Source organism: Aythya ferina, assembly GCF_964211825.1.
Source record: "Aythya ferina genome assembly, chromosome: 4".
NCBI lineage: Eukaryota > Metazoa > Chordata > Aves > Anseriformes > Anatidae > Aythya > Aythya ferina.
The window spans coordinates 54,956,372-54,977,621 of NC_140300.1; the positions used below are offsets into that span (position 1 = coordinate 54,956,372).

Sequence of the window (21,250 nt, forward strand, 5' to 3'; positions counted from 1 at the left end):
TATAAAAATTATTCTGCATTCAGTGTACACATTATGTGGAGAAATATATTCAAGCTATTTACAGAAATCAGAGATTGATTTAGGCCATTGTGGTTTTCCAAAGAAAATGTCTTCATTTAAATATATATATATGAATAGTAGATTGCGAAACTGAATAATTCAGTCAGGTATTAATATCCAGAGACAAATTCAGAGCTCTCTAAATGTTCTATATTATCAACTGACTGCTGACTATTAATGCACTCCATCCATAAGACAGCTTTGTTTTTGAAGTTAAATCATTTGTTAAACTTATGGGTATTCATTTTTTTATTTATAAAATGGGTCTTTATTATACAATCTATCAGGAAAGGACCCTTTATAATACAATGCACTTTAAAGGAAAAAATATATATTTTTTTCAACAACTTTCCAGATGGTTGTAAGGAGATTTACAAATAGGACAAATATAATTGTGAAATATTTTTTCCACCTTGAACTTACTCCTGTAAAGCTACAAACCCAAAAGATTTGATTAACATAAAATAAGTTCTCATGTATAATATTCTCAAAAAATCTTATAATAATATATAGTAATAAAACTTCTTTAAAAGTTTTTCTCTATTTAATTTCAAGATCTCTCCATGGGGTCAGACAATGCTTAAAGCCTCTTTTGTTTTCTGAAGGACTGGTAGACCAGGCTAGGAACAACTGCTCCTGTCAAATGTTAAGCTTGACACCATGTCTGTTAGCTGTAAAATTTTGAAGAGATCTTAAAATAAATGTTTCATCTTGCTGTATTTATTTGAAAGTAATACTGATCTCAATTTTAGTTCAACTTTCAGTACTTAGCATACTAGTAAGAGCAAATTTATTTTTATTAAAGGTGTAAGTTATATTTGACAGACTGGTTACTGGTTCTTGATAGCCATTGTTAATCAACTTTCTCATTTATGAACTATTTTCAACCTCTTGCTACATTTTATGTGTGTTTTCACCACTCAGAATGATACACAATTAAAAACTTATAATGATACACAATTCAAGACTTACCTATGCTCTGCTCAGCTGAACCATCATTCGTGGTTTGTGACTGGTCACTTAAGCTGCAGTGGTTTGATCTCCTTTCAGGACGTGTGAAAATTTTTAAAAAGGAGACTAATGGAAAGGGAAAAATTAAAACCAAATATTTGTGTTTGCATGGGATTTTCATTTGAGATCATTTGGGTATATCATTTGGGCAAGAGATAGATCATTGTAGCAAAATGGCACAGAAATCTGGGTTAGTATGCTGGAAGAGTATCAAAACATTTTTTTTCTACCCTCATTATTTTCCTCTAGACCCAGTCAGAAACAGGAGACTAGACTAAGTAGATTTGTGCTTTCACGTTACAGATTTTTTGTGCTTGCTCAAAAATCCATTCCAAAGTCTTTGTGTGAAAAAATGCCTATGAGATAAAAGTTTATAACCAGAAGTATTCCTGGATAGCAAGCAATGAATGAACATAATAAAAATGAGCAATAGTTAAAAAATTAGTAATGAGCAGTATTTAACAAAATTTCTCTATAATTTTAGGCAGTTTTATCTCCTCCTTTGAATTCAAATAATTGTGGCACAAATGAAATAATGCTGTTATGTTCGCATACTGATGGAAGAGGAGCACTAACCACAGAAGGAGTGGAAATTATACTGATTTCAAATTGTAAAAGATGCTCACTTAATAAGCCAGAAAACAGAATTTTCACATTGCATAGAGGTTTATCTTTTAGTTAGACAAAATGTTTGTTATTATCCTCTGGGTGGTTTTTCTGTAGCTTTTGTTTTGATATTAAAGTTATTAAACTTGCCTTTTCTATTCTCATTACCAGAATATTTTATGGCTAAATCCACTTAAGGAACCTATTGTGCTTTCTGATCAAAGTGGAAAATGAAGCCAGGTTATAATAAGCAATTTAATTTTTAATGAGCTGATTGAGGCCCAAGGTCATAACAAAGGGCACAAAAACAAAGAAATACAAACAACAACAAAATCTCTAGCTTGGAATGCTAATGATATCACCCTACACATGACCAGGGCAAAATAATATTTGGCAGAGTACATTTAAAAGCTAGCCCAGTTGTATTTTTTATTTTCTTTCGGAACTCTACCTAAGTCTAAGTAAGGTGTAGCATATTAAATAATACAGAAGCACATAAAAATGCATGAGACTTGTTTTCTAAAAGAACTTAGCTAGGATGTTTATTGAATTTAAATTTCCCAAGCTCAAGCTTAAATGCTACAGCTACAAGCTGAATGTTTAACCCTCTAATATCTCTTGTAAGTGCTTAAAAGGTAGTTAACTGTTACTCTGGAGTGTAATTCTGCCAGAATCCTGCACGTAACCTCTACTGAAGTCCTTGGGATTTGGCCTTTCAGTCTTCAGAAATAATAAATCAAATGTAAGTGGAACATTTACATAAACATGGTGTCCTTGCTTTCTTTTCAGTTTGTAAATTAAGTCATCAAACTTTATTATTTTTGAATACAGGCTTTTTTTAAGATCTTATTTAGCATATTCTTCGATTTTTACTAGTGGACTTTCTTACAGCTTTCTCTAGCAGTAGAAATATTTATGTCACTAAGCCCTCTAGGAAGCACTTTATGTCAAAGGCACATATCATTTTACCCTGACAAAACTGCTATATCTATTACAAGTAACATCCTTATGAAAAACACTGACTCATTAAAGGAATATAAAATTTAAAATTAAATTATGTATACCTTTACATCAAGTAGAATATAAGCAGTAGAGGGGATGCTGATGAGTTCTGCGGGTTCTACAGGTAGTCCACAGATCAAGTCCAGTCCGCACGACGCTTTCATCTGTTTTACCAGCTTTTCCCTAGGGAACAGAAGCAACTGTTTGAACAGCTAATTGCTGCTGGCAGGGCCAAACAATTCATCATGGTACTGTCACTGCCTCTGCTCTTCCAATGAGAGGGGAGAGGAAAGCAGCAAAGAGGACAGACATATCTTTTGTGTTCTGCCACCTAAAGTGGTTGGCAGAACACAAAACTACCCCCTTTCAAAGAGGAGGAGAAATGGTATCCCTGCAGAGCTCTGAAATAACTGTTCTTTGTAAGTGACAGCAGCATGAAACACAGAAGGAGGCACGTGCCTCACCCCACAAAGCCATGAGCTGCAACTTTTACAAGTCAGAAGGCAGCAACTGAGGTCTGAAGGCAAAAACTGAGGACTAGCCCCTGTGCTTGCTGCAATGACGCTGACACTTCACCCTTTCTCAAAATGTTTTTTTTTTCTTATTAAAATGTATTCTAATCCCTCCCTTTCGGCCATCTTGAAGTCAGCACTGGAGGGAATGGGAGGAGGACAGTACTATGTGGCAAATACGTGTTCTATGAACCACTGACTCAATTTGAGAACCACTGATTTTATGATCATATATCAGTCATTTAAAGACATGCTAACACAGAAAGCTTTAAAACATGTCATAGTATGTCCCATTTGTGGCTGTGTAATGTCATGTGCCCCTCTCTAACCCCACTTACTAGCTACACAGGTGCTAGACATGGCCCTTGGCTCTCCTGATTGATAGAACAACTTGTCATACCATGAAGAAACTCTGACTTTTATCAATGGATTTATTTTTTTTTTATTTTTTTTCTCCTGTTTCCTTTAAAACCTCACAGGTCAGTGCCCCTGGGATTTGGTCTAAATGTCTTATTTCTACAGGAGGTAGAGGTGAAGCAAGGTGAGGAGCAAAAGTGGGGAGGGGAGGGAAGGGAAGAATGTTTGGTTTTTGGAAACAATCTCAAAGAATAAGCATGGGGGAGTAGAAATTATAAAATAATATAAAGAGTAGGTAAGAGAGTAATACAAGTGAGGACACAGAGTGCTTGGAGATAGTACTGAGATAACTGATGCTTTTGTTTTTTGAAAGGATATTGTACAAAGAGGTGATGGAATATGATTTAGATATGATGTGTATATGCAGAGTATCCGTTACTTGCACAGTGCAATTTTCTTTACCGTATTTTATCTATTTGTTATTGTTACTGCGTTTTACTCTACTACATTTGGAAGCGATATGGCCATCAGTACCTCACCAGTGATCCAGTAACTAGATTGGAAAACTGCTTCAATTTTCTTCTTCTGCACATGTTCAGAGATGGACACATTGCTTCAAACCTTTTGGGGGAAAATAATGCATATCAGACAACTATGATATAATTCATAAATGCATTTTTTCTGGCTGAACAGCTGTTAGAAATGCTTTACAAAAGCTTTACAACTGCTGTTTTAAAAGCTTTATGAAAACTAAAAAAATATATAAAAGTGGATCTCTTAATTGATTCATTTTTGAATCTATTAATATTTCATTCAACATATACAGATATATATTTTTATTTATTTTGAACTGGTATATATACTTTTTTTTTTTCTTAATTGTTTCAGCCTATATTAAAATCAGCTTTTTGTTTATTTCAGGGGACTTCAAAAGAAGAACCCTCTTTCCCATTTTTTTTTTCCAGACAGTTTTGTTATTGTGGCAAAAAAAACAGACGGTTCTTTTTGTCTAAAAATCTAAAAAGCAGTACATTGCTTGCTGTTATTTTTCTTCTAATTCAATTCCTCTAACTTATCCTGAGCTCTGTCAGTTTTCAGGAACTATACCTCTGTCTTCAAGCGTTGTCATGAATTTTGGATTGTCAGCTGAAAACACAAACAGAAAAACAACAGCTGCAGGTAATAAGATTTGATAGTAGTACACATTACACATAGGAGAATTGCCCAATACAGTCTTGGACATAGTAGAAGTAGTTGTCCCTTAACCTAAAATGTAATTACACAAATGATATAGACACACTGTAAATTAACTTTAACTTAACATTAAAAACAAACAAACAAACAAACAACAACAACACATAATTTATGAATGAATTCTGGAATGACATTGAATCCAGAGAAATCAATAACATTTACTAGAGAAAAGAAGCTCAAAACTCAACCTGTATTTGTTATTATCAGCCTACACAGTGTAGTCCCTGTACCAATAATATACATTGCATGGTCAAGAGTTACACCTCACGTGCCTATTAAAACATATACAGTCAATAAATAAAACATATACATTCACTTAATACTTTGGCAAAGGAAATGTAGAGAAAAATTCCTTAGTCACAGTCCTGGGAGTTATAGAAATTTGACATAGCCCAAAATTTGTACTCTCCTGTGTTCCAAATGCAAAGATGACTTGTTTAATTTTTCAGTCCAGAATTCATTCTTTTACAAGACATTCTTTCACATTCTTGACATTGAACCAACACACTCAGTGATGTACAGCCTTTGTATAATATAGGTGTGGAAAAGACCTGATAGCAAATTACATTTATAAAAGAGCAACATGAAAGCTACCTGGTCTTTCCACATTATCTGAAAGCAAGAGTCAATTTCACAGCAATTCAAAGAAACCAACAGTATCTATTACAAATAATCATGATGCAAACTGTGACAATTATTTTGTCTTTTCTGGTCTCTGATGCTAGGAAAACCCTAGCGTGCCTAAACGGAGCAACTCAATTTCTGTTTTGTTTAATCTGTCTTCCCAAAACTTTAGTGTGGAGTTAGTAAGAAAGTAACACCACACACCTGACCTTTAGAGCCTTACTAATAGTACCAAGTCAAATTACAGCTTTGCTGGCTGACTGTTGACCTAACTAAAGGTTTTGACAATGTAAATTGCAAGGGACTCTCGAAGCTTTTGCAGACCTGTGAAAGCCCTGCAAATTCTATTTCTCACCTATTTAAGTCTTCTGTAATAAGATGATGGTTAGAGAGGTAGAAAGTGGTAAGATCTCTTTAATATCATAAATGGTTTCCATACTCCTTTCCATCTTGTCTCTGTTGTGCAGATGGAATCAATTTGTGCCATTGGCAGAGCTATATTTATTCAGTTTTTTACTGATGCAAGTTGTTTGGTCTGCAGACACATGTGGCTGATTTCTTCATTAGTGAGCTTCTTTTTGCTGATGACTGTGAGTTGGTAGCTCACTCAGTCAATACCATTCAATTTACTATTGATGACTTCCCTTATGCAACCCATCCCTTTACTTTTCCTGTGAACTTACAAGACAATGGAAGCACCAAACCAACCAAAACAGTGGCACAAGCACATGCACTCGCACTTTTGCACTTAGCAAAATTTTCTCAAGCTTGTTGAATGTTTTTCTAGTTAGACAGATACAGGCACACTATGCAACTACTTCTATATTGGCAATTTTAATGCTTAATTTGAAATATTATCACAGTGACCATATAGCCATGTGAAGCAAAGTCTCAGAACATGCACTGGGCATGTTTTGTTCTCAGAAAACCGTGCCATTTTAGTGAAATGTGACCATTTATTCTCTCTACATGGGAGACTTGATTTTGTATACAATGCCCTTAGTGTATCTGGAAAATTAAATGACTACATGCAGAATCCTCAAATTACAACAAATATTTGAATCTGATGTCCTGATCCCAAAAACTAGGCTATGATGATGATAAGGCAATATGGCCAAAATCTCAGATTTTTATGATGACCTATTGATGCCTTCTTCCAAGAAAGTAAGTACAAACTTCAATATCCTTTGAAATGGTAATGAGAGTATACTGTGGAGGTCTGACTATAAGATGGCAGTTTATGGGGCAGCGGATTTCTTTGGTATAGTCCAGCTAATTCTTAGTAGCCAATGATACCTTTCTAAAGTTTCATGGTGATATTTTGTATTGCAATGCCATAGGCTTCCATTTTTCTCAAATGGGATGGAATAAATCTCTGCACTCATTGGGGTGATGAGCGAGAAGATACTTCTTGTCAGCCTAGAATAAAGGTTCATACATCTTCCAAAGGAAGGGAGCTGGGAGCTGTACAGAAGCCTGTCCTGTGTCCTGCATTTGCAAGCGTTCTCTTCTGCTACAGTATCATTCCTGTCACAGCAGTATAACATACAGACAGGGTGGCAGTGTTTTCTTTTTTTTTTTTTTTTTCCAACTGCTGGGATAGCCTGAGGGTTCCTAGTGACCATCAGCCAGATGCCCAATCATATGTGAAAGAAGCTTCAAGCCATACAGAAATGCAACACAATGTTCAGTAATTTTCTTGCAGCATTTCTCTTTCCACAGATGAACCCCTAAGTACTAAACTTTTCTGCTAAGGATAACAGAGCTAATGAGCTTTGCTACACCATATGTCCATCAGCTAGACCATAACTACCTCCCCTGTCTCCTGAAATTAGTGGCTACAAAGCAAGAAGGACATTACAATCTTCTAAAAGGTTAAAGATTTTATTTCCCCTGGATTAACTGAGCTAAAGTCCATAAACATTCTTCCAAGGCCCGTGAGAAAACTTTGTACTCTAAATGAATAAAGTAATTGTTTCATAAAGATAATACCACTGACACCTCATGAGAAATAATTTTTATCCATTTTTATCTCTTACCTCATTTCTGAGTGCTGCAATAATATCCGTCGAATGGATGTCTTCTTTTTAAGAATTTTCAAATAAGTTCTCTTTTGCTATGAGTTGTCACATGAACTTGGTGACTGATAGAAAACCTGCATGACTCTTGTAGAGTCAAAGTGTGTGGGGTGGTGCTTCTGACTGTAATTTGGCCCATTGTTTTAAGTGGAGGTAGGCCACTTAGGAAAGCAGTATTCCCTTATATAAGAAATTTCTTGTGCCTGAAAAATTCCTCAATATAAGACATTGATATGTTGAAATTCTGAACATTAATATTTCTACATTTAATACTGTATATCTTACCAATACCTATTTATTCAGACCTTCAATTCCTGTACTTGCTGGATACTTCTCAAGAGCCATTCACAATGCCTTTAAGTACTGTTCTATAGCACTCCACTATTTGCAAAACACTACATAAAGTGAAATACAATAGGTGACAGAATTTATATCTTTTATAGCTTTCAAAAATTAGACAGACTGCAGCTTTCATTTCACAAACAGTCAATACAACCAGGTGAGGAGCGTGCAAGAAGCAGTGCTGCACTCGCTGTAGAACATTCATGCAAAGGCATGAAGGAAATCAATAGAAAATCCAGAAACAGAATTATCAGTTCATAGTTACATGTCAGTTTTAAACACTTTTTACATTACTTTGAAAAAAGGATTGTTGTGTTCTTTAGCTTTTATTGACTATTGTTGACCAGCTTAGCAGATAGATAGATTACAAAACAAGTCAACAGATGAAAAAATAACTTACAAAAGACCTTTCCTCCTATAAAAAAAATACTTCTTAACTTGCACAATGAAGAGAAATACATTCTTCAATTTGTAATTTAAAATATATTTATTTTTTATTATGAAATGAATTCTGTATTTTATTTCTATCCTTTTAAACACTGATTAACATTTCTTGTCAGATCAAACTTATGATAGACCTTATTGAAAAGTACAAATTTGAGTCTGTGTATTGATTGCAGTGTTATTTATAAAAATAAGGGATTTTGTTTGTTTGTTTGTATTTACAAAAAGGTGGAGAGGAGGGATATTTTCTTTTGCTAAAATGTTCCATTTCTTTTTTCCTATTATTCCTGCAGACAAGAGGTAATGCTTCACTGAAAGAAGAAACAGATGAATAGAAAATAAGAAATCAGGGAAGAATCCATTTCATCCCAAAGGTAAGCTTTCTTGTCCCCTTTATTGAAGGCAGTTTCATTACATTGGCACTTGTAATACCTATTTCTTTCTTGAGGACTCCTGGACACAGCCACATTCTCTGAAGATTTTTGAAATAGCATTTATATTAATTGAATTTCTGTGTTTATGAATTTCTGTGAAGCTCAATGGATATGGAAAGGAGGGATATGTGGGTCAGGAAAAATCATGTACAACAGGTAGGGTGTTTCAGAATGTTTTGATGTTGCTTAGGGAAGTTCAAAGAAGAAAAAGCTTTCTAATTCTTTGACGTTTTCTAGTAAGGAAGGAAGGGAATTAAATTGCAAGTGGAGCATGGTTTTAAAACAGAGCCTTGATATTTATGGACAAAAGAAATCATCCCCCAAAATCAAGTGCATAAATAAAAGAATCCTCTTAAAACAGACAAATGTAACCTAATAAAATCTTTCTTATAATGTGCAAAGTGGTGCCGTCAAAAAGCAAACAAGCAATTAAACAAATATGATCTTGCATCTTGATTATCCTGCAAATCTAAGCACACTTGTGTATTTTTTTTTCAAAAGTTATTCCATAACCTCTTTAATTTTCTTCTTCACTTTCTGAACAAGCTCCAAAATTCAAATAATGAAAGTGTCTTCTTTTCTTTTCATTTATTCTCTGTTTCATATTGAACTGTTCAAAATAATCTGTTAGTCATTAAGAGAAAACAATGGCTCACTGAAAACCCTTGAGAGAGTAGGAAATAAATAAAATGTTAGTAAAGTGATAAACTTCCTAATAAACTCACTTGCAGATCTATAGCTCCACCTAGAGGAGGAGCTAGGAGAAGGACGAAAAGGAGGAGGAGTAAAAGGCAGAGGAGGAGGAAGAGGAAGGTGTCTTCACCGTAAGTGCTGGTTTTAACTTAGCATTTTTTCTTCTTAAGATGTGATGCATTATGTAGTGTTCCCTGCTCTGTTAAAGAAGGAAGAAATACTCTGAAAAACATCAATTCCAGTGGGAAAAAGAAAATCTTTCTCAGAAATCTTAAGTATGATTTCCTAAGATTTCTAACATAGATGTTGCTCTTAATGGTGAGATTCTTTGAAACTTTTTGAAAAATAAGTACTGCAAAATTGGGTCTAAATTCTTATTTAAAAATAAATTAAGAAGTCAATAGCACTTTATCTATTGATTTTGATTTTTACATGACTGTGCCCTTTAGCCACTTTTAAAATGGAAAATGTAATATGTAAAATATATACACTGGTTTTGACATGAAGATAAATTATCTAATTTCTGTAATCTATCTCAGCCTTGGACTTACACAGGAAAATTCCTGCGAGGCAGACACCAGGTCTTTGAGACAACATGCAGCATTTTGCAAGTCAGAACACAAATAACCTTCATATGAGAAACAATAATGGTCTCTGCCAATTCTTTAAATTGCATCTCCTTTCTACTCACCTAAGTTCACTGGCCCGGGTTAAGCTTGAAGTGGCTCTTTCCTCAAGTTCTTACTTTAGCACTTACTTCTTTAGCACTTGCTTCTTTAGTCAGCTAGTGACTACTTTGTTTCTTTCTTACAAGAAACACAGACCCTAGTATCAATACATAGGTTTAATATGAACCCCTTATTTTTGGCATCTTGTAGAAGCTTCAAATGTATTTTGAATTGGAAAATAGACAGGCTCATTCAATATGTGACAGATTTTGAAAGGGATCACAATTCCTTATTATAATATTAAAAAATAAATAAAAACAAAACACACACACACACCAAAAAAAAGTAGAGTAAAGAATAAAAAAGTGCTGAAAAGCAGTTAAAGGATCAGTATGTAGAACAACTGATAACTAGTGAATGTGGTAGCTTTAAAATGTATATATAGGTGATGATATGAAAAAAGCGCATAAGCAAGATTCATTATACTCTGCACAACCATCTGCAACAGCACTTATTTATTTATGTATTTGTTTTGTAGTACATTTAAGATTTGGCTTAACAATATGCCATACAGTACTTGACACTCCAATACCCCCTATTGCCTTGGAGTACATCTAAGCTTTTCATTTTTAATTTTTTTGTTCCTTGTGCTCTTGACAGATTTTGTCAGACACTTCAACACAGTAGAAAGGTGGCAAGGACAGAGGGGGATAAAAGCAATTAACTCAGTGAAATAAAATAATCAATGTAACGTCAAACAGCTTGGGGGTTCTTATGTAGCTACAACATTACCAGTATCTGAGGGAGGAACTTCTATCTGTTAGAAGCTATCTGTTGCTACACTACCTAAGTAGTGATTGTATTAAAGATGTCTCCCAGATGCTTCGTGCTCCACTGACACAAAGCAGCCATACGGAACAGTGTACAGCAACTGGGAGAGACACATGAAATGAGATCTCGCCGAATTTTTGTATGAATTCCCGATCTGATCACAGTGCTGGGTGTAGAACAATCACAGTCATTGTAATTACTTCTAAATCTGTATCATGCCATTTATTTCTGTTACTAACATGATTGTTTAATAATCCTTCTCATCACACTGTATATAGGTATTATCATTGAGCTTGCTTCTGTAGAACAATGCAAATCAACAGGAGTACTGATAGACCAAAACTTTTCACTACCTGATCTCCATGGTTTCTAAGACCATTAATATGGGAGCAGCTTAACAATGCTGTGGATGAGAAACAGACAACACTCCTGCAATTTAAATATGACATGTTTGTCTGGTGGATTTTGTAGTGACACTGGTAATGCTAAAATGGATTTGAAAACCTAACCTATGTATTTGCATGTTAATACTTCATTCTATTTAACTGTTCTCAATAGCAAAACAATTGCATTGTGTATATTTTAGATGAACTTTCTGCTTTGATTTCAGTTAAACTTCTTTGCAAAACAAAACAAAATGACAGAAATCTAAATACAGAAAAATAAATACACATTTTAGAAGACCTTAAATAATTCTCAGTCAAAGAAAGTTTATTTTATACAAAGAAAATAGTATATGAATACAACATCCTTGCAGAAAAAATGGCACGTGTCTAGAAAATGTCCTTGCTATAAACAATTTATGAATTGAAAAATTCAGTGCAATTAATTAATGCACAAATAATATTGGCATCTTCTTGTACATTTCTGTGACTACAGAATGCTTGCATTGGTCTGAAAATGTATACATTTTTAGCAATTTATTACTTCAACTTGATCTGATACTGTGTAAGCTGTGTTACTTGATTCTAAGAAATATATCATCCTGTATATTTCTTAAGGACAGTAAGGCATAGCCCTTACATATGGATGATACTAAGGATACTCAGTTGACATTTTCTAGACCTAACAGGATGATTAGCAGAATTCCCAGTTTCCTCTGAAGTTTACTAAAATTCAAATTTACTAAAATTACTTAATCCCTATTCTCCTGTACATCAAACACTATCCTATGGAAGGAAAACAGCTCAATGGAAAAGGCGTATGTGCACAGGATAAACAGACTGATGGAGGGAAAGTGAAACAGAAATTATATCTACTCCATCAATGAGGAAAAATCATGATATTACTGATTTACATGTGGTTGTTTTTTTTTTGTTTTTTTTTTTTTTCTCACAAAGAATAAACTTGCTTTAAATTTTATTTGCTATTGAAATAGTAAGTATCTCACAAGATTTCTTATATAAGAGGAGGATATTTTTCATTTTTGTATTTTGAAGTCTTCCACAAAAGCTTTAAAATGTCAGTTCAAATATCTGTGGACTTTGAAGGATTATATTTGCATATGAGATCTTAAGGTACCTTATGAATTTTCCTATAATGATATGATATAGATAACATTACATTCTTAATGCAAGTAAATACTAATTTACCACACTTTTACCCTTTTTCCCACAGAAAAATCCCAAACATGAGCTTTGGGAATAATCCTGAAGTGGGTAGAATTTGAAAGTGGCAACAAAAAGTCATCGAGTCATAGAATCACAGAATAGCTTGGGTTGGAAGTGACCTTAAAGACCATCCAGTTCCACCTTCCCTGCCATAGGCAAGGATGCCACCCACTAGACCAAATTGTTCAGGGCCCCATCTCACCTGGTCTTGGACACCTCCAGGGATCATAGAATGAATCATAGGTTTCATTAGAATCATAGGAATCATAGGTTCAGGTTGGAAGGAACCTTAAAGATCATTTAACTCCAGTCCCTCTGCCATGGACAGTTTTGGAGCATCCACAGCTTCTCTGGGCAACCTGTTCCAGTGCCTCACCACCCTCTGAGTGAAGAATTTCTTCTAAATATCTAATCTAAATCTTCCCTCTTTCAGTTTAAAGCTATTACTCCTTGTTCTATCAATACATTCCCTGATATCTCTTGGAAAAGCAATACTGAGGATTTTCTAGCCAGATCCACCCACCACTACCCCATCCCACTTAATCTAAAGTATGTTTAGAAAATTATTAACTTTTTGATAAGAATACTTCAGTACTATAAATCAACGAATAAATATACCGATCCATATACTGTAAGGCATAAATATACTATTCTCCTTTGTCAGTGACAGATATAATCTTTCTTCTGTATTATTCAATCCTTCTTTCCTAGAAAAGCACAAAATTTCTGGAAGGTAAAAATGTAAGATGTAAGTTAGGAGGACTCCAAAGCAGTCTATGAAAAGTAAATACCCAAAGACATAAACAATTCTTGAAAGTCTAAATAAAGAGAAAGGTAAGAAAGAGATGGTGGTATGGCTGGATTTTTAAAGAGGACAATGTTACAAAACAGGTAAATACTTTATTTCATTGCTTTTCTCCAGGAGATGGAATAAGTCAAGTACAAAGTTTCTGAACATTAGTTGTAAGAAAATACCGGAACAAACTGATAAATTGAAAAGCCGTACTTCATTAGGCCTAGATATAGTTATCCATGAGTTCTGCAGGAGCCCTGGAGTCATCTAGCTGAACTGTAAGTTTTATGCAGTAGTTAACTGAAAATGAAAAAGGCTGCAGGGTAGCAAATCTGCTTATCCTATCCTAGCTATGACTCCAAAATCATGGGTAACAGTTGTCAAAAACAATTACTTTGAAAGGGCATGATATAGGAAAATATTAAAAACCAGTTATGAATTTGTGCCTAATTTGTACAGTGCTAGAGCAAAAAAAGAGGATCTTCTACTAAGGAGAGCTAAATTATATACCTCATTTTATATAACAAAAACATATAAAATTATATAAAAATATAATTATAGGGGTTTTTATTTTTAAAAGCTCTTGACAGTAAAATCAGGTACTCATGGGACAAGAGGAAAAGTTTTATCATGGATTAGGTCCTAGTTAATTGAAAAGAGACACAAAAGAGAAATTAAATCACGTTTCATTATCTCCAGTGTTTAGCACATTAGTTAATGTGTTGTTTATGATATATTTATTCATGTAAAGGGTCAAACAGTCAGAGACTGAAATTTGCAGAGGACATAGAATTATATGAGCTGTAATGTCAAAGGAACCCAAGATGGTAGGTTAGTGGAGAAAACAAATGAAATTCAATGTTAAAGTATGAACTAATATATATTAGGAGCAATATTTTAAGCAACCTGCAAACAATGGATGATTGTAATGGCTGTAATTATCTATAGTGATTCAGCTGAAGAAAAAAAAAAGTTACAATTTATGGCTGGTGGCACATAAAGCTTTGCAAAACCCTGTAGCATTAAAAAAACAAACAAACAAACAAAAACACACACACAAAAAAAAAACACACTCAAACAGCCCACCCCCCCATATCTCTAAAGAAATAATGCAATATATATATTCCTATAAATATATATGTATATAAAACTCATGATGCTCTTACATGTCATTCTTCCCCCTGAATGTGAAATTCAGTTCTGATTATCCATTCTTAAAAAAGATGGAGCATAAATAGAAGACGATTAGAACTGAAGGTTGCATACTGAAATATTTTTCTTTAAGGAGACATGACACAGATTCTGAGTAAGAGGGCGTACAATGAAACCATACAGAATGACAGATATCACACAGGCATAGCAGCATTTCCAAAAATCCTTATGTGATTTAAGCCTTTAAGTTCTGTTTTCAAAAGTCTTTAAGGAACATTTAAGCAAGATTCAAGACCACCAATTCTCTTTGGTGTTCTGGCAAAATATATGCAAGAAATCGGGTGTTCTTTCCTAGAAAGAACACTGAGAGGCTCAATGACATTGAAAGGCAACAAAACAAAAACACAGAGACATTTTAATAAATATACCTGCATTTACATACATGTGTGCGTCTGAAGAAAATGTGTAATCAACCTATGTAATTCAATGCTGTAAAATGTCATGGTAGAAGAGCAGGAATTTGTATAAAAGAACAGGATAAAAATAGTAAGATGCAACTATGGAAAATGATATTTGCCACAGTTACCTTAACAAAGGAAAAACATTGCGTGTCAACCTTGTAATCTATTTAGTGGTGAGCTTGCACAAGCAAGCTGAATCCTCTGGCAAGTAACACTGGCAGAAACTCAGCAGACAACAAAATCATGTACGTTCAGGGAAGGGGCAGAGGGAGCTTCTTTTCTCTTGAGCAAAACAGCTTGTTTTTCCTCAGAGGTCACTACCAGCAATTCTTTCTGCCAGCTGACACACTATTTTACATGTAATAAATTGGTCTGGAAAGGCGTTATCATGAGTCCATCACTACATAACATTAACCTTAAACATGGAGAGGATTTCTTTTTTTGGTAGCAAGAACTCAAACTACCAAGACTCATGGAAAATACAACTGGAAAAATTACGTTTAAGGCTCAGAAATTGACTGATTATGTTGGATTAGAAAACAAATTCAAATTCAAAGCATTACAGGTTGGCCACAGTGGTTTGATGTCAGAGCTTATTTAGCTCAGTCAAGAAGAGTGTCTGGGTAGAACCCCCTTTTCCACTGGTTATCTCTGACTGATTAGGACAGGTTCAGTTGGGTTGTGTGAAAAACAGAAACATAGAAAATACAGGGCAAAGATATACTGGTGGGAAGAAGAAAGAAATGCAATGAAATACCATGAAATACCATGACTGTACATGTGGCTATTGGGCATCCTTAGCTGTATCCACAGTATAAGTAATCTCCTTTACAGGGAATTTACCACACAACTATCCAGTTGTGACATTTCTTGCTATTGGGAAATGAGAGTGAAAAAAATACTTATGATCTGATCTAATACTGTAATTTTTACTTTCACATTATTAAAAGGGAAATTATAATCCTATAATATGACTTCTTACTCTAAAATTCCAAAATGTAATAAAGTACTTCTCAATTTAAAACTTTAACATATCTATAAAATAATTTAGTATCTATTCTAATTTAATATTAGAATATTTAGTATCTATTCTAATTTAGTATTAAAATATATGGACATAACTTTGACCAGTTTTATATATATGAAAGTTTAGAATCTTTTAAAATCCTTAACAATTAGCTAAGGGGGTATCAGAAGGTGAAAGGGAAGCATGACGTGAAAGTACTAGTACTGTATGTATCACTACATGGAAAGTGTGTAACATGCAAATTTGGTGCTTAATAATGGGAATTAGCATGTTATCCCAGAAATCTGACTTGCAATGAGTTATTTTAAAGCAATTACAATTGTATACTTAAAACTCACATTGATCAACGTATTCAAGGACAGAAAGAACGTGGTAGATGACAAGCCCTTGTGTTTGCCTCGTATGTCAATTTAAATATTTTATTTGGTTAAAGCATAATATGCACCTGGATAAAAGATAGATACATTTTATTTGAGTACCTGAGAGATGCAGAATAAATCATCCTTTTTGGTAGTTTGCTCTAGCAGTTGATCTCACCTTGAAAAATATGTATTGTGTTTACCCTTTAAAGAGTTCTGGTGGCACAGTTCAGAAAGAAAGACTATGAAATCTTTCTCTGTTAGATTGAAAAAATCACTAGTATCTGATATTTTGCTCTCTTATCTGCTACCTGATGTCTTTACTTATTCTGTATTAGACTCAATTAGCACTTAGGACTCTTTTCTGTAAGTTTTCTGGGTTTTCATCTTCATTTTGTTGTATAAGAAGTTGATATAGCATTCTTCTATCAGCTTTGTGTGTACTATACATTTGAACAATTTAATCCATATTTTCCACTAACCACTACTTATTTCCACATATACCAAATAAAAAGAAAAATCCTGTAAATTCAATATGGTAGTGTGTGTGCAGGGGTGGTGGTACTGACCTACCTAATTATTTTATGACATTTAATTATTGTAAGAATAATTATTCTCTCATTATTTCCCAATTTTGAAATTGTGGTTTATGTACCTAATTACTAAGCATACAACTATCCCTCCAGAAGTACAAAAGCACTTATTTTATCAGCCAAACTTCTAACATTCTCAAAGAAAGAATTCACATTTGTTTGACAAGACTTTATCTCCCAAAATACTTCTGCCTTGAATTCTAGCAGTAATTCAAAGCTTTTGAACCATTATGTACTGAATCCCACCTCAACTTCAATTACGCCATAGGTCATGTTTCATGGATTTTTCTTTATTTTTATTTTTTTATATTTATATTTTTTTAGCTTAAATATTACACTCACTACTTCCAGGAGTTTCTAAAGTATTCCAAGAGGCCTTTAAAATTGAGACAGTACATATCTACTTTTTAATTCAGTTCATCTGAATCAGCTCTTTTACAAAATATTCAGCATAAAAACACTACTCAATGCTTTCCTTGGAAACTAATTGCTTGGAAAATACTTCACCATCACTATGGAATATGACTACACTCTCCTATTCCTTTCTAGAAACAGAACAGAAAAAGTTATGGAGCACTTTTTCTTTGTCATTATTAGCAATTTGATTTTCTTGAACTTTGTGTGGTTCTGATTTTATATATGAGACACTCCTTTTTTCCTAATGCAATGTAATATATAATTTGTTGCCCGTAGCTGAACCTTGACCTCAATTCCATTATACTTCCCAGCTTCTAGTTCATATCAAATTATATTTGCTTCCCACTTTTTACATTTTGATATTATGCAGATTTTTTCTAACTGGCGTCTTCATACTGCCACCAATACAACCTGGGTTTTTAGAAGTTGCTTCTCTCAGCTGTTTCTCTCACTATCTGACTACCTGGCTAGTTACTAACCTGCTACTTCTCGAATTTGCCTTTCAGTCACAACCTTGTATCTTCTTATCCTTTTACTTCCAACAAATGCAATTTGCAACATGCTTACCTTCAAGAAATTAGCCTCGTTGAGTTATGGGTTCTCCACAATATTGCTAAGGACTTTTCTCTGTTTACCAACACTGAGCAAAATCAACTTACAGCCACTGGTCCCTAGGCAACTGTAAACTTCCATTGAAATGATTAATTTATCCTTATCTATCCCAATAAAGTCCAAAGTAGAATAAGTGCATGTATATCTAGCTATACATCTCTTAAACTAGATTCCCAAATAGCAATTTGCTTTTTCTTCAGATGGAAAGAAAGCAATTTTCAAGAAAAGAAAAACTATTTTATTTTAGATTTAGAAGAGTAAAAATTCCAATTGTCTTTTTCCCCCATAGCTACGTATGTATTGTCTGAATATCAAATTTCAGGTAAAAAAATAAAACTAAGCATGTGCATAAATGTTTGCAAACTAGGAACTCCATGAACAGAAAATGTAATAGGAACTGAAAAATAAAGTGTTTTTAAATACCAACATTATGAAACATTCAGAATGTAGTTGCAAACTAATTTTTTAAAAGTTCTCTTTGTACACAGGTATATACAGAATTCTGCAAGCAGTTCATTTTAGCAGCAATTTGACTTCAGGACCACACACACTGCCACAATAGAGACCACAAGTCTGCAAAACATATCAGTTTCAGACCAAGAGTGCTGTATGTAAACAAGTGCAACAAGTGGTTTAATTCCTCAATACAAAGCCAATAGGTACAATCATTTCAGAATACAAAACACAAGCAATTAATATGAAAATTATAACATCTATTTGAAAAGCAGATGAAAGCCAAACTTCTTCTTTTCTACCAATAAGTGTCAAATATCTATTATATCAAAATTCCAGTTGTGAAATGTATTACTTCAGACAAGTAATTTTAACAGTTAAGCTCTCTTTCAGTTAACTTGTTCAGATATCTATTCCAGACATCTCTATTGTATATATGAGCTTTGATCTTTAAATGCTGCTTGTTAACATCAGTTCTTACTATTATAGCTTTCCTTGCAACTCCTTGATTTTGTCAGTTAATAATCCTGTGAAACCTTGAAGCTAACTTTTTTATTTTTTTTTTCTCCCCCCCCCCCCAAGTTTGTATTGAGTATTATAAAATACTCGATAGGACCATTACAATTAACTAGTATCATTTATTCCAGTATGAGCTGTAGAAAAGGTTCCAAAACCATGTAAGAGCAGCCAAACTGGACAAAGAGCGGTTTGCTACAAAAGAAGAAGTCTGATTGTAGGCAAGATTGTATAGTGGTGAAACCTTCTCCCAACATCTGGTCCTAAATGGCTCAAAGAGACCTCTAGTCAGAGGTGTTGCCTATGTTATTAATTCCCTTCACTGTATTCTTCTTCCTGAGGATACTAAACTGCAGGTAACTGCCAACATTCACCACATCCTATCACATTGAATTGTCTGGACTAACCTGGAAATCACAGGAAATGTCTTCCACTTTCAGCTATTTCCCTATTCCAGGAAATCAGAAATGTTATCTTCAACTTCTCTATCTATCCAGCTTTCTATCAAGTAATCTTTCCAGGTTCAAGACAGTTTTTGTATTTTGCCTAACAGGCTGTACACCTTTATGTCATAGTTACATGGTCAGCAGGAAGTACCTGAGGACTGAATAAAAAGTACCACCTAGGAGAAGATAATGTTATTCTGAACATTTACAGTACCAAAAACTTTCAAAAGACCCCATGTGGTGGAAATGGCTTACCTGACCAGTCACAGTATAAATATCTGCCCTTCATGCATGACAGCCCAATCGGAGGCAAGTCATGATAGAAATCACTTAATACACTTGATTGCCTCTAAAATGTGTCTCTGAGAAGAAAAAAGAAGAAAAAAGGGGGGGGGGGGGGGGGGGAAGAGAGAGAGAGAAGAAGAGAAGAAATAAAAACAAGATAAAAACAAGATATACCATTACAGACAGGATTATAAACATTGATTCACTCCACATGAGAAAAAGCACACTGCTCAGAGTCAGCAAAACATCTCTAATCCAGATCACATCAGTTTCAGCTGCTGCAGTTCAGACATGCTTTGCAGGAGCGGACCACCCGTCAAAAAGCTGATACACACACCACCTTGGATGCTTTTTGGTTCAGCTCTACAACTCTGACTCTGGACAAATGCCACAGAACGATGGCAATTGCAACATGCCACCGAAGTGAATGAGTATTCAAGCACCCTCAAACATAGAAGAATGTGTGCTATTCAGCTCCCTTTTTCACAGATACAAAACCATACCAATGCACCTAACACATGCGAAGAAGCTCATCCTGACTGCTAAAGGACTCCGATGACATGGGACCATATGTTAATGTTTTAGTAACAATAGCAGCCTATGTGATATCCCTGCCTATATTCCACAAGATGCAGACCTTTGTAGTTACCAGAATAGAGATGGACTACTAACAACACCCACCACCAAAGGCAGCTGCTCCTTCTCTTTCATCTGGATGCCATCAACCCACTGATGTCTGTATGTCTTCTTAATTGAAAAAAATCATCTTCTCCTAACAAAATGGGAAAAATAAGCTGGGGTCAAAATCATCTTCCTCCCATACAGCAATGTGAGTATCCACATTTATTAAAAGACCACAGTTTCCATTTCCAGTCTTTACGATGCCTTTCCTCTCTACCAGATCTGCTTGTTGACATGCTGTTCTTTCAAAATACAAATCATTAGCACACTTTTCCTAATCAGCTGTAGACATTCATCTTTGCTTACAGAAACTGGAGAACAGGCCGAGGACTGAATTCTCTAGTAGCTGTTGGATGGGCTAAGGTCAACACAATGCTTTGCTCACTGGGTCTGAACAAGGGATATTTTCTACCTTTTCTTTCCTTTGAACTGCTCACAGTAGTACAATTTTCCAAATCCTGTCTAGCTGAAAAAACTATTCACCAAATCTTTGCAAACCTGCAACAAATAGACAAGATTACATAATATGTGTTATTCACTTTAACAGACAGATGTATAGAACTCCTGATTCTTTACAACATACGCCAACATACAATTCTGGACACAATTTTAAAACTCAAAATGTCCAATGTATATTCTTGCTAGTTTACCAGAGCTTTGCCTGACATATTTATAAATTGTGATCAAAAGCATTTCAGCTACCTGAAAAGAAATTGAAAAACGGAGTGTAAACCTGCGTGTTCAGCTGTGGAAGAAAAATCCATCTTTTTTTTTTTTTTTTTTTTTTTTTGGTAAAAAGCCTCCTCCTGCACAGATAAAATGTCTGGGGATAGTGAACATCATTTGTTTTGGAGAAACTTCTTACTGATGAGCTGTGTCTCTTGCTATTTAAACAGAACTTGCTTAGATTTGACTGATTTGAATCAGCA

The 21,250-nt window shown here is 34.4% G+C and overlaps 1 protein-coding gene and 1 long non-coding RNA gene across 5 annotated transcripts in view; one reads left to right on the forward strand and one right to left on the reverse strand.

Moving 5' to 3' along the window:
• LOC311435511 (uncharacterized protein) overlaps nt 1–7,562 on the reverse strand; it is a 27,678-nt gene extending 20,116 nt beyond the window's left edge. Inside the window, exons 1-3 of one of the 3 annotated variants that reach the window (XR_014692182.1) lie at nt 3,144–3,272; nt 2,742–2,862; nt 1,033–1,137 (exon numbers count right to left, since the gene is read on the reverse strand). Coding sequence is in view for 1 of the 3 variants with exons in the window: in XM_084516603.1 (XP_084372729.1) it covers nt 2,742–2,862; nt 4,083–4,169; nt 7,466–7,470 (213 nt within the window). In the remaining 2 variants the exon portion in view is untranslated. Of the gene's footprint in view, nt 1–1,032; nt 1,138–2,741; nt 3,123–3,143; nt 3,273–4,082; nt 4,170–7,465 lie in introns of those variants that run through there. The other 2 variants (XM_084516603.1, XR_014692183.1) reach the window with 2 other exon arrangements.
• LOC311435513 lies at nt 3,343–21,062 on the forward strand. 2 transcript variants are annotated; one of them, XR_014692185.1, is made up of 5 exons: nt 3,343–3,732; nt 4,640–4,727; nt 8,584–8,664; nt 9,456–9,548; nt 19,041–21,062. It is a non-coding gene; the product is annotated as an uncharacterized lncRNA (long non-coding RNA). The 2 variants fall into 2 exon arrangements; XR_014692186.1 differs by lacking the exon at nt 19,041–21,062 and adding an exon at nt 18,429–19,020.
• The last annotated feature ends 188 nt before the right edge of the window (nt 21,063–21,250 follow it).